This window comes from Mobula birostris, chromosome 2 (genome assembly GCF_030028105.1).
Source record: "Mobula birostris isolate sMobBir1 chromosome 2, sMobBir1.hap1, whole genome shotgun sequence".
NCBI classification, from domain to species: domain Eukaryota; kingdom Metazoa; phylum Chordata; class Chondrichthyes; order Myliobatiformes; family Myliobatidae; genus Mobula; species Mobula birostris.
In genome coordinates this window covers 3,312,148-3,336,609 of record NC_092371.1, presented here as the reverse complement: position 1 = coordinate 3,336,609, position 24,462 = coordinate 3,312,148, and the positions used below count along the sequence as shown (strand labels likewise).

Below are 24,462 nucleotides of genomic sequence, written 5' to 3'. Positions count from 1 at the left end.
ATATAGTTACAACAGTGCAACAATACCATAACTTGATGAAGAAGTCCGTGAGCACAGTCAAGTTCAAAGTCTCTCAAAAGTCCCACATCTCACGCAGACGGAGAGAAGGAAGAAAAAGTCTCCCTGCCATACCCGACCACGGTCCGACTCTCAGTCATCCGAAAACTTCGAGCTCTGATCAGCTCTCCGACACCGAGTACTGAACGCCATCTCTGCCAAACGATTTGACCTCCTTCTTGGTCGCCAAAAGCAGGCAAGGCCGGGGATTTTGAGGCCTACCCTCCGAAAGATTCCCGACCACGCAGTAATGACAGCAGTGAATGGGCGTTTCAGAAATTTCTCTAGATGTTCCTCTGCTTTCACGTCCATTCTCCATCAAATCAGAATTGTTCACGGCCCCTATTTAACAGATACGATATCATTTTTCACCAGAGGGCTGCGCACACGCAGGCGCGCCGCCATCTTCTCCTCCCTCAGCAACTTCACAGTCACAAGTGTAAAGCAAGTGGAGCAGGGGGCTAAACACACAGCCTTGTGGTGTATCTGTGCTAAGGGAGACTGTGGAGGAGGTGTTGCTGCCAATCCAAACTGGGGTCTGCAAGTGAGGAAACTAATGATTCAGTTGCTCAAGGAGGTAAAGAGACCTAGGACTTAATGAAGACCATCTTGGTGTATGTATCTCTGCTGTCCAGATGTTCCAGAATTGAGCACAGAGCCAATGAAATCTGCTGTCGACTATATTCAAAATATTAAAGTTAAGTAGGTAATTACAGGCAGTGAAACTAGTTCATTGCTATCATTGTTTATAAAAAGTATAAAACCTTCTGTCAGGAGAGTGAAATTCTCTTGGCCTTTCTCTCTCCTAAAGGACTGGAGTGTGAATAAAGACTTTTATATTTCCCAGTTACAGCTTCCATATGGCTCAGCCACAACATCACAGGAACAAGTCACAAAAATAAATAAATAAATAAATAGCGCAAAATGAGGAAGTGCGAATTCATGCACATGGGCTCGTGGGCTGTCCAAAAATCTGAAATATTGATTTGGTCTTCAGCCTCCCTGATGGTTGTAATGAGAAGAGGGTGTATTGTGGATGCTGAGGGACCTGAGTGACAGATGCCACTTTCTTGAGGCACTACCTTTAGATGGCAGTGAGGGTTCTGCCCATGAGTAACGGGCTGAGTGTGCAGCCTTCTGCAGTCTTTTGTCATCCTGTGGATTGAAGGTGGCTCCGTACCATCTGTTTTCCCAATTCTACAGACTCTTGTGTTGACAGGAACACATTGGGCAGTGCGACGGCAGATGCAGTTTAATACTGATGAATGTGAGGTGATGCATTTATGGATTTTCATAACAATCAGACATCCACAGTTAATGGGCCCTGAGAAGAACTGAGGGACAGAGGCACCTAACCCAGGTAGGTCAGCTGACCTTAAGCCTACAGGATGGAAATATATCATTTGAACTGATGAGGAACACTAAGAGCTTCAAATGCAAAGGAGTGACAACTTTCCAGAGACCAACCATCACAGATGGGGGATACCCCAAGGACACGTGGAGATGAGATAGGAACAATGAGGAACACATTACCGGCAGACTCCTTTACCTTTTGTATTCTTTAACTGTTCACAGAGGGTCAGGAAAACTAATTGGATGTGAAAACAGATATTCAGTTGTGTAAATTCATGTAAATTCAGTTGAGCCAATAAAGGTACTTGTCGGTAAATGCAGATTATCTCTGCACCTCTCTGATCATTATCACTAAGCGGAAAATTCTTGTAACAGAGGGTAGGACACACTGTGAATGGTAGGGAGTACTGAGGGACAGAGGGACCTCGGTGTACGAGGGTAGGACACACACTGTGAACGGTAGGGAGTACTGAGGGACAGAGGGACCTCGGTGTACGAGGGTAGGACACACACTGTGAACGGTAGGGAGTACTGAGGGACAGAGGGACCTCGGTGTACGAGGGTAGGAAACACACTGTGAACGGTAGGGAGTACTGAGGGACAGAGGGACCTCGGTGTACAAGGGTAGGAAACACACTGTGAACGGTAGGGAGTACTGAAGGACAGAGGGTCCTCGGTGTACAAGTCGAATGATTCCTGAAGGTGGCAGCACAGATCAGGGGGTGAAGAAGGTTTACGAGATACTTGTCTCCATTAGCCGGGGCACAGAATACAGGAGCAGGGAGGTTATGGTCCAACTTTAGAAACCACTGGTCAGGCCACAGCTGAAGCACTGTGTGCAGTTCTGGTCACCAGACTCTCGGATGGAGGTGACTGCACTGGAGAGGGTGCATGGATGTGAAGAGTTATGAGGTGTAGAGATGGTCTGCAAAGTGTAAAACATCTCCCCAAAGCAGAGGTGTCTAAGGCCAACAGAAAATTGGGGAAGGAGAATGATGTCAAGCATGGATGCTAGGAACTTTGGGGTTGGTACCTGGGACACAATGCCTGAGCTGGTGGTGGGTGCAGAGCCTCTTACTATAGTAACGTATCTGGACAAGCACTTGAGGCCGAGAAGGAAATGGACTGAGTGCTGGGGATTGGAATTATTGGACATGGTACTGGAGGGCAAGTATGGATATGGTGGGCCAAATGGCCTGCTCCTGTGCTGCAGGACTTGAGAATAAACTGAACAGTCCCCCTAATTCAGGAGCTCAGAGTGGGGTAGACACACTCAGCACAGGCAACAGCCAGACACACCTGACATTGACCCTCCATCAACAGGCGAACTGAACAGGGTCAGGCACACACAGCTTTTAGTTGCTCCATTTCACACTGCTGCAGGTACACCCAAGAGAATGACATCGAGGTTAAAAGCAAAAGGTCAGGATGGCCGTTTTATTGATCCAAGATCTTAAAGGGTCAGTTTCTCACATAGATAGGTAGATACTACATTGATCCCAAAGGAGATTACAGTGTCTCAGTAGCATTACAAGTACACTCATATAAATATTAGAAGTAGAAAGAATAAAAAAATAAGTTTCCACAGTCTACCAGGAAGAGTCCCTCACTTCCCTGGGTATAGGTTGGCTCATTATAAAGCCTAGTGGCCAAGGGTAAGAACGACTTCATCTAGCACTCTTTGGAGCAGTGCTGTTGTCTTAGTCTATTACTAAAACTGCTCCTCTGTTCAGCCAAGGTGGAATGCAGAGGGTGCGAAACACCATCCAGAATTGCCGGTGCGTCCATCGGGTCCTTTGTTCTACCACAGCCTCCAGTGTGTGCAGTTTGACTCCGATAACTGAGCCAGCCTTTCCAATGTTTATTGAGCCTGCTGATGTTGAATGCCATTGCCCCAGCACACCACAGCAGAGATTGTACTGCCAACAACAGGCTGGTACAACATGTGAAGGGGAGTCCTGTATACTCCAAAGGACCTCAGCCTCCTTAGGAAGTCGAGGTGACCCTGACCCTTCTTGTACACAGCCTCTGTGTTGGTGCTCCACTCAAGTCTGTCATCCCAGTGCACCCCCCAGGTACTCGTTGGTCCTCACTACATCAGCCTCTTCACCATCAATAGTAATAGGGAGCAGTGCAAAAGGTCAGAGGGATATGGGTCAAATGATCAGCTTACATGGGAATATCGGCCAGCATAAACCAGTTGAGATGAAGGGTCATGTTGTATGACTCTGACACTTGCTCAGATCAAGTTCAAGGCAGATGTGTTCAGAGTCCTTGATACAAAAAAACACATTTTGTAATTAGAAGAAATTGTTTTTATTCCATTTGCTACAGAAAATATTACCAGACATATATTAACATACATATATTAATGTTTAACTGACCATCACCTTAATAGAAAACTAGAAAACCAGCCAGTACATCACTCTGCACCTCGTGTACAGGATATTCAGCAGAGCTGGTCCCTCCACACCATCCCATCACACACTCCCGGGGTCAGACACAGAGTGAAACTCCCTCCACACCGTCGCATCACACACTCCCGGGGTCAGACACAGAGTGAAACTCCCTCCACACCATCCCATCACACCCTCCCGGGGTCAGACACAGAGTGAAACTCCCTCCACACCATCCCATCACACACTCCTGGGGTCAGACACAGAGTGAAACTCCCTCCACACCATCCCATCACACACTCCCGGGGTCAGACACAGAGTGAAACTCCCTCCACACCATCCCATCACACACTCCCAGGGTCAGACACAGGGTGAAGCTCCCTCTACACTGTCCCATCACACACTCCCAGGGTCAGACACAGGGTGAAAATCCTTCTACACTGTCCCATCACACACTCCCGGGGTCAGACACAGAGTGAAACTCCCTCCACACCGTCCCATCCCACACTCCCAGGGTCAGACACAGAGTGAAACTCCCTCCACACATCACATGCTTGATATTCCTGAGGAGATCGCAACCAGGAGAGTACTGACAGGTCTGTGGGGTTCACGTGGTGGGGTATGGAGACGTGGTTGATGGTGTGCGGTGTTGGAGAGGGGAGGGGTAAGGGTGGAGTGAGGGAGCGGGGTTTTAGGGAGGGGAGGGGAGGGAAGGGTTGAGGGCTGGTGGGATTGTAGGGAAGGGAGGGGTGTGGTCTAGTCCTGGGAGTGACAGACCGTGCGGGGGGAAGCTCAGATGTTCTGACAGCAGGGTTTCTTACTTGGGGTCACCACGGCCCCATCGTTGGAGACGCTGTTGGGGCTGAGGGCGACTGTGGTTCGCGGTGTCTGACTCATTCGTCCCTCAGCCCGGCGACGGAAGATCTCTGTGGGGGTGGGAGGGAACAGAAGGTCAGGGCATAGCAAGATCCCACGGCTTGGCCACCCCAACCCTTCCCCACACCCAAAACCCTGACAAGCTCACGACCTGAGCCAGGAGAGGCCATTCAGCATAACCAACGGGCCTTCAGCCGATCTTTGTCACAAGCCCTCCCTCACACTCATTGGCAATTCCACTGTGACCCTCGGCCCTTCAGCTACAGGTGGGTGAAGGGGAAGGAGTAGGCATGGGGAGAGGGGAATGGGAGTGGGGGAGGTTTGAGTGTATGAGGGGCGGTTACCCAGGCAACCCTACCTGTGATAACAGACTGGAACGCCGGCTCCACGTTGGTCGAGTCCAGCGCAGACGTCTCCATGAACAACATCTGGTGTTTCTCTGCCAACACAAAGCGGCAGCCAATCAGCCAAGCCCTCGATGGCAATGGGGAGGTCGGCAGCCGATCACGTACTCAGCCCTGCCTGCCCGTGCTCTGATATCACGGCCAATTCCTCGCCCACCTCTGGATCACTACTGGTGGGGTTTGGTGGCCTTTCCCCACTTGACCTGTGGGAGTTCCTGACTCCCCCCCACCCCCAACACTGACTCCAACCTATAGGATGTTCCTACCCTGACCCCGACCCAAGGATGTTCCTCCCTGACCATTACACTGACCCCTGACCCAAGGATGTTCCTACCCTGACCATTACACTGACCCCTGACCCAAAGCCATGGATATTCCCGAGCCCGGCCCTAATCCCAGGGCATTCTCTGAAACTGCAGGTGCTGGACAGTAACCACATCTGGAACATCTGGAACACATCCGATGGGCAGAGCAGCTGTTCAAAGACCCAAGTTCTATCCAAAAATGGTCATGAAAACTACCTCATTATTCCTTCTTCCTGCACTGCTTATTTCTTCAATGCATGTGTTTTATAGTAATGTGCCCCGGGAAACAACACATCTTTAAAATCCCACCCCCCCACTCAGCTAAATGCAGGTACTCTGGTATTAGACATCTCTAGCCTAGAGAAAGGATGGAACCGGCTGCTCGATCTGTGCCTCTCATTACTTTAGGCCCCTCACCTGCGAAGGACATGGCCTCATCGATGGGCACGGTGCGGATCTCAGACAGGTCACTCTTGTTCCCCACCAGCATCACCACCAGGTTGTTGTCAGCATTGTCCAGGAGCTCGGTCAGCCACCGCTCCACATTCTCGTACGTCTGGTGCTTGGAGATGTCGTACACCAGCAGGGCCCCTACTGCCCCTCGGTAATACCTGTAGCGCCCAAGGACAACCAGGTAACAAGGGTGGTGCAGCAGTAAAGCCCCTGACTCACGGCACCAGAGACCTGGGTTCGATCCTGGCCTCCGGTGTTGAGTCTGTGAGTGAAGTGATTCGGAGAATCGGGGTGAATGTGACAATACGACATACGTGAGCGGCAGAGAGCAAGTGAAGTGATTCATTGTCAGTGTGTGGTGTCTGCAAAAGAGAGTGAGAGTGTGGGTTCTGGGTGCTCCGATTCCATCCCACATCCCAAGGACCACAAGACATAGGAGCAGAATTAGGCCATTTGGCCCACTGAGTTTGCTCCGCCGTTCAATCATGGCTGATCCTTTTTTCTCATCCTCAGCCCCACTCCCAGCCTTCTCCCCATAACCTTTGACACCATGTCCAATCAAGAACCTATCAAGCTGTGACTTAAATATACCCAACAACCTGGCCTCCACAGCTGCCTGTGGTAACAAATTCCACAAGTTCACCACCCTCCGGTTAAAGAAATTTCTCTGCATCTGTTTTAAATGGACGCCCCTCTATCCTGAGGCTGTGCCCTCTTGTCCGAGACTCCCACACCATGGGAAACATCCTTTCCACATCTACTCTGTCTAGGCCTTTCAACATTCAAAAGGTTTCAATGAGATCCCCCCATCTTTCTAAATTCCAGTGAGTACAGACCCAGAGTCATCAAACGTTCCTCGTATGATAACCCTTTTATTCCTGGAATCATCCTTGTGAACCTCCTCTGGACCCTCTCCAATGCCAGCACATCTTTTCTAAGATGAGGGGCCCAAAACTGTTCACAATACTCAATGTGAAACCTCACCAGTGCCTTATAAAGACTCAGCATCACATCCCTGCTGTTGTATTCTAGACCTCTTGAAATGAATGCTAACGTTGCATTTGCCTTCCTCCTTACCAACTCTACCTGCGAGTTAACCTTCAGGGTGTTCTGCACAAGCACTCCCAAGTCCCTTTGCATCTCAGATTTCTGGATTTTCTCCCATTTAGAAAATACTCTGCAGTCTCCCCATTTTCTCAACACCTTCTGCCTCTCCTCCAATCTTCATATCACCTGCAAATTTGGCAACAAAGCCACCTATTCTATCATCTAAATCATTGATATACAGCATAAAAAGAAGTGGTCCCAACACCAACCCCTACGGAACCCCTACTGGATCTAAGTCACTGGCAGCCAACCAGACAAGGATCCTTTTATTCCTGCTAACTGCCTCCTACCAATCAGCCGATGCTCTAACCATGCCAGTAACTTTCCTGTAATACCATGGGCTCTTAACTTGGTAAGCAGCCTCATGTGTGGCACCTTGTCAAAGGCCTCTGGAAGTCCAAATATACAACATTCACAGTATCGCCCTTATCTATCCTACTTGTAATCTCCTTAAAGAATTCCAATAGGTTCGTCAGGCAAGACTTTCCCTCAAGGAAACCAAACTGACTTTGTCCTATCTTGTCCTGTGTCACCAAGTCACCATAACCTCATCCTTAACAATTGACTCCAACATCTTCCCAACCACCGAGATCAGGCTAACTGGTCTATAGTTTCCACCCTGCTGCCTTCCTCCTTTCTTAAAGAGAGAAGGCACCTCTTTGTGGTTGGTGTGGGAACAGCCCATGTTACCAGGATCAGAGAAGGTCTGCAGGGGTTAATGAAATAGAGATCATGTATAAGGGAGCCAGGGCTTTACTCTTTGGAGAGAAAGAGGATGAGTGGAGACATGATAGAGGTGTACAAGATAATAAGAGGAATACATAGAGTGGACAGCCAGCGCCTCTTCCCTGGGGCACCACTGCTCAATACAAGAGGACATGGCTTTAAGGTAAGGGGTGGGAAGTTCAAGGGGGATATTGGAGGAAGGTTTTTCACTCAGAGAGTGGTTGGTGCGTGGAATGCACTGCCTGAGTCAGTGGTGGAGGCAGATACACTAGTGAAGTTTACGAAACTACTAGACATGTATATGGAGGAATTTAAGGTAGGGGCTTATATGGGAGGCAGAGTTTGAAGGTCGGCACAACATTGTGGGCTGAAGGGCCTGTACTGTGCTGTACTTTTCTATGTTCTATAACTACACCCCTGGGGTGCTCTAGGGGTGTGACACATGAATGGTGAGCAGATCCAGTGGGTGGGAGGGGTGCGGAGGTCTGACTGAAGGCTTAAAGTAGGTGGGACAGGGGGTTAACATACTGACAGGGTCTTGGAACTGGTCAGCAAGCAGGGAACAGGGTGATGATGGCATAAGAGGTTCTGCATATGCCGGAGCTCTAGAGCAACAGACATAAAATGCTGGGGTAACTCAGCAGGTCAGGCAGCATTTATCGCCAGGGGAATAAACAGTCAATGTTTCAGGCCAAGACTGTTCATTGGGACTGGAAACGAAGGGGTAGGAAGTCTGAATAAGGAGGTGGAGGGAGGGGAAGGAGTACAAGCTGGCAGCCACCAGGTGAGGAGGAAGGTGAGTGGGTGGGGAAATTGTATGAAAGGAAATGATGTGAGAGGTTGGGAGAGAGAGAGACCAGAAGAAAGAGTGGTGGAGGGACGTTCTGGTGGCTACGCGGTGCAGAACTGACAGCAGCATACGTACGCGGAGGTAATGGCGCGGTAACGCTCCAGCCCGGCCGTGTCCCAGATCTGCGTCTTCACGGCCACTCCATCCACAGTAACGGTACGTGTGGAGAACTCCACTCCGATGGTGGTCCTGCTGTCGTGGTTGAACTCGTTGCGGGTGAAGCGAGACAGTAGGTTGCTCTTCCCCACCCCAGATTCGCCGATCAGCACCACTGGAAATAACAACACAGGGGTGAGAGTCACCAGAGGCAGCCGGCATCAGTCCTCAGTGGGAGAGACACCTGGGTCGGTGAAGGGGAACTGGTAGATGGACTATACATAGTTATTTCGAAGGCATCTGATAAGGTGCCACAACAGAGGTTAGCACAATTTTGCAGATGGTTTAACACATTAGTGTGGATCAGAGATTGCTTGGCTGATAAGAGACTGGAGAGGCAAAAAAAAATGGGTAGTCCTGATGAAGGGTCAACTGCTTACTCTTTTCCATAGATGCTGCCTGGCCTGCAGCATTGTGTGTCTGTGGCTTGAAACCAGGATCTGCGGATTTTCTCTTGCCTGCCTTTCCGTATATGATCCTTGCAACCTCAGTAAAGCTGCATTTACGACAGGCTGCAGAGGACTGTAGATGCATCACAGGCACAGCCCTCCCCGCTAATGAGGACATCTTCAAAAGGTGGCACCTCCAGAGGCAGCACAGTCATAGTCATACTTTATTGATCCCGCGGGAAATTGATTTTTGTTACAGTTGCACCATAAATAATAAATAGTAACAAAATCATAAATAGTTAAATAGTAATATGTAAATTATGCCAGGAAATAAGTCCAGGACCAGCCTATTGGCTCAGGGTGTCTGACCCTCCAAGGGAGGAGTTGTAAAGTTTGATGGCCACGGGCAGGAATGACTTCCTATGACGCTCTGTGCTGCATCTTGGAGGAATGAGTCTCTGGCTGAATGTACTCCTGTGCCCAACCAATCCATTATGTAGTGGATGGGAGACATTGTCCAAGATGGCATGCAACTTGGACAGCAACCTCTTTTCAGACACCACCGTCAGAGAGTCCATCACTAAGGAACCTCACCATCCAGGGCACACCTTCTTGACGTTATTACCATCGGAGAGGAGGTACAAGGGCCTGAGGAGACACACTCAATGTTTTGAAAACAGCTTCTTGCTGTCAGATATCTGAAAAGTTCATGAAGCCAGGAACACTACTTTGCTACTCTGCTTTTGCACTATTTATTGTAATGTGTAGCAATTTTTCATGTACTGCTGCCAGAAAAGAATAAACCACAAAATATTTTAGTAATCTAGTTAATTAAGTAATTAACCTAATTAAATCTGCCAAGCATGGTCCCAAGCCTGGCTGAGAGGGGAGGAGGGCTGGGCATGAGGATAGCAACCTCATCCCATAAAAACCCAGAAACACCGACAGAAGCTCCAAAGACCTCATCGCTGGGACAGGAAGGATCTTCACCTGGAAGACACATGAAGTTGTGTGGTGAAAGCCGCAAGTCCGTGAAAGACACAGGGACGGTCAGCCTTCTGTCATCCAGGACCACTACCGAGACTGGCCCACGACAGAGGACTGTGGCGAGCTGCTCTCGGTGGCCTGTGCCCCAACTGGGGTGATGGGATTTAGTAAATATAAACCTAATTCTGGTTCTGAGCATAATCAGAGACCCCACTCAGCCTGGGCATTCTCTCTTCCCACCCCTCCCGTTGGGCAACAGAAATAAAAGCTTTAAAGCACGTACTGCCAGGCTCAAGCACAGCTTTTACCCTGCTGTTGTATGACTACTGAATGGTTCTCTTGATAAAGTTTTAAGGGGATTCTCAGATTCCTGTAAATAATGGTTAAGGTTGAGTCTGTGTACTCTGGTTGGAGAATAGCTGCAACATGTCTGAGCAGCTGCTCTTTGGGGTCAGATGAGGATTAAAAGCTCACACAGACCCACAAGAGGATGTCTCCTGACTTTACACACCTTTTTGGTTTTGACAGAAGGGTGGAGATAAGGCAGGACCTTCCTTAGATCCCTTTCTAAATTTCAGTAGAGTCTCTTACCTGAGTTATTAAGTTCTGCTCTTTTTGAGCAGCCCGAATGTCTATTGATCTTAAAAATGCAAACACGAGGAATTCTGCAGACGTTGGAAATTCAAGCAACACACATCAAAGTTGCTGGTGAACGCAGCAGGCCAGGCAGCATCTCTAGGAAGACGTACAGTCGACGTTTCAGGCCGAGACCCTTCGTCAGGACTAACTGAAGGAAGAGTTAGTAAGAGATTTGAAAGTGAGAGGGGGAGGGGGAGATCCAAAATGATAGGAGAAGACAGGAGGGGGAGGGATGGAGCCAAGAGCTGGACAGGTGATTGGCAAAAGGGATATGTGAGGATCATGAGACAGGAGGCCCAGGGAGAAGGAAAAGGGGGAGGGGGAGGGAACCCAGAGGATGGGCAAGGGGTATAGTCAGAGGGACAGAGGAAGAAAAAGGAGAGAGAGAGAGACATTCTTTCAACTGTCCAGCTCTTGGAGCTCTGTCCAACACTAGGAGGCTCAACACGAAGAAACTCAAACTTCAAGCAACGGCGACTGAAACTGAAGGAGGGTGAATTTTCTGTGCTTCTCCGGCCACTGAGAGACATGGACGAAGAAACGCATTTCAAATATTCTCGGATGTCGGCAGGTAGATTTGATGATTTGGTTCACCATCTCCAACCATTTATTTCGCATCAGTGTACGCACAGTATACTCAGAGACTGGCAATCACCATTCGAGTTTTAGCTTCAGGTGGAAGTCAACAGGCTGTAGCAGCCAGCTACAAACTGGCGTCAAGCACAGGGTCCTCCATAATTTCGGAGGTCTGTAAAGCTTTATGGAAAGCATTGCAGCCAGAGTTCCTTCCCTGCCCTTCAGTCGCCCAATGGGAAGCTATTGCAGCGTAGGAGGAAATGCAATGCTAGCAAGCGGACCAATCACAGTTGTTGCAGTCTGCGTTGCTGTGATGTGTAGTTACATTTTTGGGGAGGTGTGTGTCAGGCTATGGCGTAGGGTACGCGGCCACGCCATACCTACGGCATTGATTTGACGCACAAGTATAAATCAGCCTTTACTGGCTGATATTGAATGGAGTGGTTTTATGGGTAGGATGTCAGAAACTTCCTGCAAATTGCAGACCAGAGTCTACACCCGGTGCTGTTGTCTGACACAGGTATGCACTGTGGTGAACATGGTGTCTGGCCTGCTTGTGAGAACGAGAGCTGGGACATCATGTTGAAACGACAGAGGGTTAGAGTAATATAGCATTGAAGTAGGCCCTTTCTGCTGAACTCATCCCTACTGACCAAAACTCCCATCTGAATTACTACTACAGGTATTTGCTGAGACGCTTCTAAAAGTAGTGGTTATGGCCCAGTCCATCACGGGTAAAGGGGTCCCCACCATTGAGTACGTCTACATGGAGCGTTGTTGCAGGAAACTAGCATCCATTATCAAGGATTCCCATCATCCAGGAAGATGGTCCAGGATCCTCAGGACCTACACCACCAGGTTCAGGAACAGTTACTACCCCTCAACCATCAGGAAAGGGGTACAGGAGCCTCAGGACCCACACCACCAGGTTCAGGAACAGTTACTACCCCTCAACCATCATGTTCTTGAACTAGGGAGGGATAACTTCACTCACCCCAACACTGAACTGTCCCCACAACCTATGGACTCACTTCCAAGGACTCTTCATTTCATGTTCTCCATACTTATTGTTTATGATTTTTCTCTTTTGTATTTGCATCGACTTCTCCGTGGATTGTCACCTTATCGCGGTCGAGAAGCTTGTGTGGTCCTGTGATCCTGAGAGCAATGCTGTCTGGAGCTATGCTCCTGGTAGGGTCACCCATGGTGGTAAGGTCGAGGGTGAGGTCCCTGACACAGAACAATCCAACCAAGACCTCAACGGTGGAACAGACGGACGAAGTTACTGAGAACTCAACGGCTGTGAAGGCGGATGAAGCTGCAACAAATCCATCAGCTCCAATCGTCGTGGTTTCCATGCCATTGGAATCAGTTGGTTGATTTGTGAAGTATCGTGCGTTCCTTGGAGTGCAACATCAAGTACATGTTAAACAAATACACGCACAGGCGTCTTCGCTCTGTGGGCCACTCCTTCAGAACGAAGACCATCATCCTCGACCTCGAGGGATAGCCACGATGACGATGACGATTTGCATCGACACCATTGTTGTCTTTTGCACACTTGTTGTTTGTCTGCCTGTCTGGTGTGGTCTTTCATTGATCCTATTATGATTATTATTCTATCATGGATTTATTGAGTATGCCCACAAGAAAATTAATCACAGCATTGCATACGGTAACATATATGTACTTAGATAATAAACTTACTTCAAACTTTAAGATTGGACCCATATTCCTCTGTACCTTGCCTATCCATGTACTTGTCCAAGTCTATTTTAAACGTTGTTAATGTACCTGCGTCTGGCAGCTCGTTCCACATACTGACCACCATCTAGATGGGGGTGTTGCCCTCCAAGTTCCTTTTAAATCTCACTTTAAGCCTGTGCCTTCTAGTTTTTAACCACCCAGCCTTGGGAAAAGACTGAGCATTCACCATCTCATAATTTCACACCCTCTCAGTCTCCTACACTTCAGGAATGAAGTCCCAGCCTACACGACCTCTCCCAATAGCTTCGGCCTTGAGCTCAGGTATCAGGCTTGCAACTCTTCTCTGTACTCTTTCCAGTTTGATGACACCTCTACAACAGACAACCAAAACCAAACACAATACCCCTGGTGTGTCCACACCCATGCCTTGTACAATTGCAACATAATGTTCTATGAAAGCTAGTTTTCCATACGCCTTCTTCACCACCCTGCTTACCTGTGACACACTTTCAGGGAGCTATGTACTTGTCCCTCAGTTCTACAACATTGCTCAGGGCTCTGCTATTCACAGTGGAAGTCCCACCCTGATTTGTCTTCCTACCACTCTCTCATCTGACCTGAGAGCAGAGCCCTGAGCAATGTTGTAGAACTGAGGGACAAGTACATAGCTCCCTGAAAGTGTGTCACAGGTAAGCAGGGTGGTGAAGAAGGCGTATGGAAAACTAGCTTTCATAGAACATTATGTTGCAATTGTACAAGGCATGGGTGTGGACACACCAGGGGTATTGTGTTTGGTTTTGGTTGTCTGTTGTAGAGGTGTCATCAAACTGGAAAGAGTACAGAGAAAAGTCCCACCCTGATTTGTCTTCCTACCACTCTCTCATCTGACCTGAGAGCCATTTGCCAATCCTGCGCCCACTTACTCAGCTGATCAAGATCAGACCACTCCCGTATATCGTGTTTAGTTCTGGTCACCCAGTTATAGGAAGGATGATAAACATGAAGGTGTAGGAAAAAATCACAAGGATATTACTGGGACTGCAGGGCTTGAGTCATAAGGAGAGAATAGATAGGCTGGGACCATTAGCCCAAAAGCAGAGGAGGCTGAGACACAGGTACATTAACAATATTTAAAATAGACTTGGACAGGTACATGGATAAGAAAGGTTCAGAGAGATTTGGGCCCAATCTTAGTCATAGTCAAAGTCACACTTTATTGATCCCAGGGGAAATTGGTTTTCGTTACAGTTGCACCATAAATAATAAATAGTAATAAAACCATAAATAGTTAAATAGTAATATGTAAATTATGCCAGGAAATAAGTCCAGGACCAGCTTATTGGCTCAGGGTGTCTGACCCTCCAAGGGGGGAGTTGTAAAGTTTGATGGCCACAGGCAGGAATGATTTCCTATGATGCTCTGTGTTGCATCTCGGTGGAATGAGTCTCTGGCTGAATGTACTCCTGTGCCCAACCAGTACATTATGTAGTGGATGGGAGACATTGTCCAAGATGGCATGCAACTTAGACAGCATCCTCTTTTCAGACACCACCGTGAGAGAGTCCAGTTCCATCCCCACAACATCACTGGCCTTACGAATGAGTTTGTTGATTCTGTTGGTGTCTGCTACCCTCAGCCTGCTGCCCCAGCACACAACAGCAAACATGATCGCACTGGCCACCACAGAATCGTAGAACATCCTCGGCATCGGAAGTTTGAAGAAAATTTATTATCTAAATTTATTATTTGCTGTGATTCATTTTCTTGCGGGCATACTCAATAAATCCATATTAGAATAATAACCATAATAGAATTAAAGAAACCTTAGAAGATTTATTTCTAAATTAGAGACACAGCTTTGAGCCACACCATTCTGCATCCCTCCCCGCAACCACAACACCAATTTATTTAACCCTAACCTAATCATGTGACAGCCTAAAATGACCAGTACGCCTTTGGGCCGTGGGGCAAACCAGATGACCACAGAAAACCCATGCATTCTACGGGAGGACGTGCAGGTGACGATGGTATTAAACTCCAAAGTCCTACGCCCTGAGCTGTAATGGCATCACGTTAACCACTACACTACCATGGGGCACATACAGCTCTACAGCACAGTACGGGCCCTTCAGCCCTACAATATTATACTAACCATATATCCTGCTCCAAGATCAATCTAATCCTTCCTTCCTACACAGCCACCCAGTTTTTTTTTAAATCATCCATGTGCCTGTCTCATGGTCTCTTATATGTCCTTATAGAGGTTTACAAGACCACGAGGGCACATACAAGGTGGATGGTCAAGCATTTTCCACAGGGAAGTATAAATCTAGGGCACTGCTGTAAGGTGAAGGGGAGACTTGCCAATTCCAGAAACTGCTGGCTGAGTTGGGGTTGGGCCAGACAGGAAGTTGGGGCTGCTGATTGAGTGGGTGGGGATTTTGGTGTGGAGGAGCCTAGTAGTTTGGAAAGGGTTAGTTTGTAGCCTATGGCCGCAAAAGGGAGAGTGGAGGTTGAGATTGAAGGGAGGGGGCGGGAGACTGTGGAATACTCCAGAAGTAAGGGTAGCCAAAAATGGGGTGCATCAAGTGAAAGATCTGAAGTAATGGGGGACAACAAATTGAGGAAAATGGGTGAATTGGAGGAATTTATAGTTCTGTATAAAATTAAAGGTCAGAAGGAAGGAGAAGGAGGATTTAGAGCCCTTAATCCTTTGAAAGTGGCAGCAGCGTTAGAGAACCAAATAGGTAAAGGATTCCAGGCCAAGATTTTGTCTAATGGATTGCTAAATATTTGTTGCAAAGATATTGACCAATATAACAGTGCAAAACTGGTGGGAAAATTGGTTGTGAAAGTGGAGTGTATTACTCCAAAAGAAAGGAAGGGAGTTAAGGGGGTAGTGTATGGTATTTGGTTTGGCATGACTGAAAAGGAAATTTTGGACAATATTAAAGGTGGTCGAGTGATTGAAGCCAAACGATTAAAATCGAGAGAAGGTGGTAATTGGGATTCTCCTGTTCTTCTGGTTTTTGCAGGTGATGTTCTTCCAACTAGAGTCTATCTTGGGTGCATGTCTTATCAAGTTAGAGAATACATTAGACCTCCCTTACGCTGTTATAATTGCCAGAGATTTGGACATGTTGCTGGTTCATGTCGAGGTGAAAGGAGATGTATGAAATGTGGAAAGGATCATGATATTAAAGCCCATAAGGCAGCGGAGCCTAAGTACAGTAACTGTGGAGGGGACCATATAGCGGCGTTCAGAGGATGTGAGTATTTTAGTAAGGCAAAGCAGATTCAACAAAAAAATATCATATGCTGAAGCAGTAAAGAAAGTTGATAGAGAGCAAAGGATAAGTAAAGAAAAGATTGGAACGATGGGGAGTCAGTTCATTCCGAGTTCTCCAACTATGGTTCCTTCAGGCATGTTGTTGATGACTATCGAGTCTTTCTTGGCGTTTGTTGTTGATGTACTGGTCGGGGCTAAAACTACAGCCAAGAGGTCAGATATGATAAAAGTAGTTGTTGGAGCTGCAGAGAGATTCCTTGACATAAAACAGATTTCACCGGAAAAATTATATGAGTATATGACAATCACTGAATACTTCCCAGTTGTCGGGATCAGAGAGTATGGAGGAGCTTTATGTGGATGAAGAGGCCAATAATTAGTATTTGGATGTTTTTAATATTACAATGGAATGCAAGAAGTTTATCTGCAAATGGTCAAGAATTAAAAAGATTTGTTGGAACTTTTAAAGACAAGCCTGATTTGATCTGTATACAAGAGACATAGATTTTGTGATCCCTGGATATGATAGTTTGAGAGCTGACAGAACAGGTAAATCCGGTGGAGGGTGTGCAACTTTCATAAAAACAGGACTCCAGTTTAGAAGACTTGATTTTAAATCCAACCTTGAAATTGTGGCTGTGGAGGTTTGGAGCTCTCGTGGTCAAATAACTTTGACTAACTTTTATAATCCAGGTAATATGATGTTATCAGATTTGGATGAAATTACGAATAAGGCAAGATCCCCAGTAATCTGGGTTGGAGATTTCAATGCCCATAATCCTATATGGGGTAGTGAAGGTAAAGATAGTAATGGAGCAGTAATAGAGGAGTTTCTAGATAAATACACCATGGTACTGCTAAATGACGGAAGGCCTACAAGATTTAATATCGTAAAGAATACTTAGACTTATCTATCACTTCCTCAAACTTAGCTAGGGTTGGGGAATGGGATGTTATGGACAGATGCACACTAGGAAGTGATCACTATCCCATATTATGTAGATTTGGTAGAAATTTGATAGTAGAAGTTGAGAAGAGGTCTGCTAGGTATAACTGTTCTTTGTCCCATTTGGATGAGTACCAGGAGAAAGCTGTGGATATAATAGAAGAGATTAACAGCGAGGGCTCCATAGATGATTGGAATGAATCCCTCTGTTCTATACTTCATAAGGTTGCTCAGTTGACTATTCTGCTACGGAATGTACTTAAGGCTCGAGCATTAGTTCCGTGGTGGAATAAAAATTGTGATATAGCAGTGAGAAACAGAAATAGAGCTTACAGAAAGTTAAGGAAGTACCCAGTGTTAGATAATGTTATGGAGCATAAAAAGGAAAGAGCAGTAGCAAGGAGAGTAATTAAAAATGCAAAGAGGGATAGTTGGAGAAGATTTTGTGGAACCCTGGGCCCTGAGACACCTATAAAGCAGCTATGGACGATCATTCACAGAATGTCAGGGATATATAGGAAACCATCTATCCCAGCTTTGCTGGAAGGAGATATTGAAGCTGTAATCAACAGGGAATGTTTGTAGAGGTGTTCCAAGTGTTACACAGTTCTGGAGAGTTGGGTGATTTGAGAAAAGGAAATTATGTTAAAGGAAAGTTGGAAATTGGACAGGAGTTTGGATGATAATAGCTCCATAAATTTGTTTTTCTCCCTTCAGGAGTTGCAGGAAGCTGTCCAATCAGGTTCAAACACTTCTCCTGGTAGGGATGGACTGTGTTATGAATTGCTTAAGCATTTAGATGACTCTGTATTAATAAAAATTCTAGCATTGTTTAATTCAGTGTGGAAAGAAGGAAAATTACCAGTAGAATGGAAGCATGCGGTGGTAGTTCCAGTTTTAAAGCCAGGTAAGGACGTGTCTAGTCCTAGTTCGTATTGGCCTATAGCTTTAACGTCAATGCTTTGTAAAATTATGGAACAAATGGTCACCAACAGACTTGTTTATTTTTTGGAAAATAAGGGACATTTTGCTGCCTATCAAAATGGTTTTAGAACTGGAAGATCAACAATGGAATCTGTTGCCCTTTAAGATCATGATATTAAAAAAGCATTTCAATATGGAGAAGTAATGTTAAGTGTATTTCTAGATATTGAAAGAGCATATGACTCACTATTGAAGGATGGCTTATTAATTAAACTCTATGATGCAGGAATTAGAGGTAGAATGTTTAAATGGATCAAAGGTTTCCTTAAGGAAAGGACAATTCAAGTAAGAATAGGTGGAACAAGCTCCAAGTCAGTTAAAATAGGTAATGGTACCCCTCAAGGAGGTGTCATTAGTCCAGCTCTTTTTAGTATCATGATAAATGATATCTTTGATCAGGTAGGGACAGGATTTGGCAAATCATTATTTGCAGATGATGGTTCAATCTGGAAAAGAGGAAGAAACATCAAATATATATTGAGGCAGGTACAACAGGCTTTAAGATCAGTTGAAAACTGGGCTAATAAATGGGGTTTCAGGATTTCTGCTTCTAAGTCCAAATATATGATTTTTGGCTTTAGAAGAAAGATTCCTGATTGTGAATTGTGTCTCTATGATTCTCCACTAGAAAGAGTCAAGGTATTCAAGTTTTTAGGTGTCTGGTTTGATGAAAGACTTACTTGGAGGGTTTATATAGATAAAACAATTGGAAAGTGTGAGAAAGTTTTAAATGTTATGAGAAGTATTGCTGGATGCAACTGGGGAGCAGGGCGGGAAACTATGTACTTAATATATCTAGCTATGATTAGATCAGTTATTGATTATGGTTGTATTGCTTATGGTTCCACTGCTACAGCAGTGCTTAGAAAACTAGACACTGTGCAGTCCAAAGCACTTAGACTCTGTTGTGGAGCTTTTAGAACAACATCAGTCCCGGCATGATGTGTGGAGGTGGGAGAAGTGCCTCTGTATTTTAGACGAATTCAGTTGGGCCTGCAGTATTGGGCAAAACTAAATGGATTCAATCACAGCTGTCCATCCAAGTGTCTTTTGCAGGGGAAGTTGAAGTGCCAAAGTAAAATTAAAAGATACCCATTTTTAGATTTGGTTAATAACTGGGCTGTGAAATTGAACTGACTGAGGAAGACATAGTTGACCAAATTTGCTTGCCACCCGTCCCTTTTTGGCTCTTTCCAGAACCAGAAGTAGACTTATTCCTCCTTTTTCAGCTTCAAGGAAGCAGTGCAATTTCATCAGCGTTGATCACAAATGAATATTTAAATAATAAATGGGGATCTTATCTGAAGATTTTTACTGATGGCTTAGTGGACCCAGAGAGCAGTAGGGCAGGATTTAGGATGTACGTGTCTCAACTTGGAGTTAAGATTGGTCACCGGGTTTCAGATGGTATTTCTGTCTTTGCAACAGAATTATTAGCAATCCTCTGGGCCTTATGGTGGATAGAAGACTCTCGACCACGTAGGGTTATCATCTGTTCGGATTCTGCTGCTGCCTTAGAGTCTATAAAAGGGAGTAAATCAAAAGCTCGTCCTGACATAGTTATTGAGATTCTCTTAGTGTTGTTTAGAGTAGGGAAGATGGGTTGTGCAGTTAGATTTTCCTGGATACCTGGGCATGCTGGGGTGGAGGGAAATGAAATTGTGGATGGCATTGCAAAGTCTTCCTTACAGAGCAGGCAAGTAGAAATTAGAGTTCCCCTAGGCAGAGCAGAATTGAGAAGTAGGATTAAAAAAGGTATAGCGAAGAAGTGGCAGGAGGATTGGAAAAATGAATTAAGGGGCAGGCATTATTTTTCTAGTCAACCACTAGTTAAAAAGGTCTCAGACTGCTACCTTCTAAATTGTAGCGATATGGTGAAATTAACAAGACTTAGGTTGGGGCATTGTGGGTTAAACTATTATTTAAAGATAATAGGAAAACATCCTACTGGATTATGTGACTGTGGGAGTCCAGAGACAGTCCAGCATGTTTTGCTGAGCTGTAATCGATACAAAACTGAAAGAAGCATCTTGTTCAAGAGGCTGTCTGGCTTAAATTTATTTTGGTTTTCTATTCAATCTTTGTTTAGCCATCAAGAGAATCAACATCTGATTGAAGAGTCCGTTATTCAGTTTTTAGATTATGAAGACACGCAGTCCTCTTTTATTGTCATTTAGTAATGCATGCATTAAGAAATGATACAATATTTCCTCCAGTGTGATATCACAGAAACACAGGACAGGCCAAGAGTGAAAAAAACTAACAAAACCACATAATTATAACAAATAGTTACAACAGTGCAACAATACCATAACTTGATGAAGAAGTCCATGAGCACAGTAAAAAGTTCAAACTCTCTCAAATGTCCCACATCTCACGCAGACGGAGAGAAGGAAGAAAAATTCTCCCTGCCATGCCCAACTAGGGTGTATGTGAGACTAGGTTGTATTCGAGAATTTGAGTACCTTGAAGTTCTATAATTAATTATACATCCTGCGGAGGGCTGTAATACGCCTAGATGCGTCTAAACTGCTGGAAATAGAAGAAGATGAAGAAGAAGAAGGAGGTGGGAAAGATTTAGAAGGGACACAAGTGGCAAATTTTCACAGAGTGGTGGGTATGTGGAACAACCTACCAGATTTCCTGGTAGAGGTGGTTACGTAACAACATTTAAAAGACAAGAAAGGTTTAGAACAGGGGTTCCCAACCTGTCTTATGCCATGGACTAATATCATTAACCCAGGGGTCCACGGATCCCAGGTTGAGAACCCCGAGTTTAAAGGGATGTACGCCAAAGGTCAATGGGACTAGATCAGCAAGCTGCCTTGGTCAGCATGGAAGAGTTGGGCCGAAGGGCCTGTTTCCCTGCTATGTAATTCTACAACACCGGTGGGATATGTGAATGAAGGTCTGCAGCCTGCACCAGCACCGGGGCCCTGGTCACACCGGAAGGGCAAGATCTTTCACCGACTCCTGAATCACATGCTTCATCTCCAGCACTGGCATGGAAAAAGGTTTTGAGTTCGACATGGGGGGTGGGGAAACAGATTCAGGAGCGAGCTCAACACCCCTACGGACCCTGACCTGGCAGTAACGAGGCTGGCCCCAGGGTGCAGAGTTTCACCCTGGTGAGTGTGAGTTGATGACCTTTGGGGGGGGGGGGGGTTACACAATGAACGAACAACAGGTACTGAGGAACTGAGGTGCCTCGGCGTACCAGTCCACAGACCCTAGAATGTGGCAGAGCAGGTGGACAGGCCAGTGGGACATTCACCCTTACTCCTAACACTCCCTGTGAGTTGTGACGGGATTCTGGCTGAAGTGGTTGACGGGTTGCGGTTGGATCTGCAGTCGGGAGATCTGGGATTAGTACCGGTTCATGAGGGTCATAGACCATTGCGAAAGGTCATTCGGCATAAGGTCACAAAGAGAGCTTTTAGCACAGTGACCTTCCTAAATCAGGGCATTGAATACAGGAGTTGGGATGTGATGTTGACGTTGTGTAAGATGTTGGCTGGGGGGAATTTGGGGTATTGTGTACAGTTCTTGTCACCTACTAACAGGAAAGACATCAATAACCAATTTCCCCCAGGATCAATAAAGTATGACTATGACTAATAAGGTTGAAAGAATGCAGGGAAAATTTACAGGGATATTACTGGGACCTGAGTTACAGGCAAAGGTTACCATGGGTAGGGCACAGTAGGGTAATGCTTTACAGTGCCAGCAAGTGGAGCTCCATTCCTGCTAATCTGTGTACTTTCTCTGTGGATTTCCTCTGGGTCCTCCCACATTGCAAAAAGAGGTGCATGGGTTAAGGTTAGTAAGCCGTGGCCATGATAATATTGGTGCTGGAAGTGTAGTGACTGCGAGCTGCCCCCTGCACACCCTCACACCGTATTGGTCGTTGATGCAAACGATGGATTTCACTGCACGTTTCAATGTAGTACATGTGACAAATCAAATCATCTTCCATTTTTATCTTTAAATATTTAAAGTCTGAGTAGGTTAAGACTATTCTCTGGAGTGTAGGGGAGTGAGAGGAGATTTGATGGAGGTATACAAAATGATGAGGGGTATAGGTGGTGTAAATGCAAGCAGGTGCTTACCCCTGAGGTTAGGTGAGACTAGAACTAGAGGTCATAGGTTTAGGGTGAAAGGTGAACTATCTAAGGGGAAGCTGAGGAAGAACTCCTTCACTCAGAGGCTGCTGTGAATGCGGAATAAACCGCCAGTGGAACTGCAACATTCAAGGGAAGCTTGGAGAGGTACATAAACAAGAGGGGTATGGAGGGCTACGGTCTGGGTGCAGGTAGATGAGGCTAGGCAGAAAAACAGGCTGGGACAGACCGGATGGGCCAAAGGGCCTGTTTTTGTGTTGTAGTGCTCTATGATCCACCCACAGCAATTGAGATGTCTACCTGAGCTAGACCCATTTGCCCGTACCCCCAGACTGTACCCACCTCGAGACCCATTCCACACACCCACCACCCTCAGTACCAAAAAGTGCCCCTCAGGTCTCCCATAAACCTTTTACTGGTCCGAACTTGGGGTCAGAGCCGTCTCTATTTCCTGAGGAGACTGAGGTCCTTTAACATCTGCCGATGCTGAGGATGTTCTACGAGTCTGTGGTGGCCAGTGCGATCATGTTTGCTGTTGTGTGCTGGGGCAGCAGGCTGAGGGTAGCAGACACCAACAGAATCAACAAATCCATTCGTAAGGCCAGTGATGTTGTGGGGATGGAACTGGACTCTCTGACAGTGGTGTCTGAAAAGAGGATGCTGTCCAAGTTGCATGCCATCTTGGTAAATGTCTCCCATCCACTACATAATGGACTGGGTGGGCACAGGAGTACATTCAGCCAGAGACTCATTCCACCGAGATGCAACACAGAGCGTCATAGGAAGTCATTCCTGCCTGTGGCTATCAAACTTTACAACTCCTCCCTTGGAGGGTCTCAGACACCCTGAGCCAATAGGCTGCTCCTGGACTTATTTCCTGGCATAATTTACATATTACTATTTAACTATTTATGGTTTTATTACTAATTATTTATGGTGCAACTGTAACGAAAACCAATTTCCCCCGGGATCAATAAAGTATGACTGTGACTATGACAGACTCTCAGGGAGAGTAGAGTGGTCCCTGTTCAGAGAGCTCGTTATGGGCTGGATTACGGTTAGTGATTCAAGTTATTGGTTAAAGACATAATTAGAAGTGAGGTGGATGTGATTCAGGTTGGTGGTGAGGGTATGTTGTTGAAGTGTGCTGTTAAGCTTAGTGTCTGCAGTTATTGGTTAATTCCTGCGGAGTTATTGATTAAGGTGCTAGTTAAAGGATATTGGTTATGGTTAGTACTCTGGGTTCAGGTTAAAGTGAATTCCAAACGTGAATGGATTAATCGTCTGTGTTAGATCAGGTTTGTAGTGTTTGATTAAGGTGAGCCCTGGGCGGGCTGGGCGTTACTATTTAAGGTGAGCCAGGTAAATTCATCGTAGAGCTACCACAGGAGGTAAGCCCCGGGGTAGGGTTACTAATTAAGTGATCCTGGGGCTACCGGGTAAAGGGAGCCCTGGGGTGGGGTTAGTAGTTAAACCGGAGCCAGGGAAGTGGGTTACGTGTTCAGTTGTCCTGGGGTTACCAGGTAAGGTAACATCAAGAGCTCAGCTCCCTCCACCATGACTTCCTGCTTCCGTTTTCCATCTCTTACCTTTAAACACAAAGTTGTAATCGTCCTCGGTCGAACTCATCCTGTAGCCACTCGGTGCCGGGACAGCGTTTTCCCCTCCCCGGGACGGTCTCACCCTGTTCTGTCCCGGCCCGGCCCACAGCCACTTCCTGGTTCAGGCTCCAACTCCAGTCCGACCTGTCCCCGACGCAGGTGGAGCGGGACCGCCCTCAGTCACCTGACTCCGCCCAGGGCCCAGGTCCCGCGTCCGCGCACCCCGGTCATCTGAGTCCGCCCCGTCAGCCCGGCTCCAGTTCCACTTCCCACGCATCCGCTCCTACCTAACCCAGGTTTGGCCCGGCCCCCGCTCGGCTCTTCTCGGACCCGCCCAGCAGTCACTTCACTCCGCCCTCGGCTCGGAGACCCAGCTCTTCGGCCCACTGGAGACATCGATTCTATCCCCGAGCACACGGTCCGCAACCCTCTCTGCCTCAGTGATTCTGTTTTCACCTGCACTGCTCCCTTGTACTAACTCCATGCACCATCAGTACGGAGGGCATACTGTGTTGAGAACATTGAAAAGGACAATTCACT

The 24,462-nt window shown here is 46.6% G+C and overlaps 1 protein-coding gene across 1 annotated transcript; it reads right to left on the bottom strand.

The window, feature by feature from the left end:
- Positions 1-2,862: 2,862 nt before the first annotated feature.
- Positions 2,863-24,224, bottom strand: LOC140211273 (ras-related protein Rab-11A-like). The gene is made up of 5 exons (XM_072280977.1): positions 23,911-24,224; positions 8,603-8,798; positions 5,809-6,002; positions 5,041-5,121; positions 2,863-4,732 (listed from the first exon to the last, which is right to left on the bottom strand). The coding sequence occupies exons 1-5, from the start codon at positions 23,948-23,950 to the stop codon at positions 4,599-4,601; spliced, it is 645 nt and encodes a 214-aa protein (XP_072137078.1). The 5' UTR covers positions 23,951-24,224; the 3' UTR covers positions 2,863-4,598.
- Positions 24,225-24,462: the final 238 nt, after the last annotated feature.

Excerpts from the sequence above, each read along its gene's own strand:
- LOC140211273 (XM_072280977.1), bottom strand. The coding sequence starts at position 23,950 with ATGAGTTCGACCGAGGACGATTACAACTTTGTGTTTAAAG. Across the intron at positions 5,122-5,808 it reads TGAGGCCATGTCCTTCGCAG|AGAAACACCAGATGTTGTTC; the intron begins GTGAGGGGCCTA and ends TTGTGTTGGCAG. Across the intron at positions 4,733-5,040 it reads GTTCCAGTCTGTTATCACAG|AGATCTTCCGTCGCCGGGCT; the intron begins GTAGGGTTGCCT and ends CCACCCCCACAG.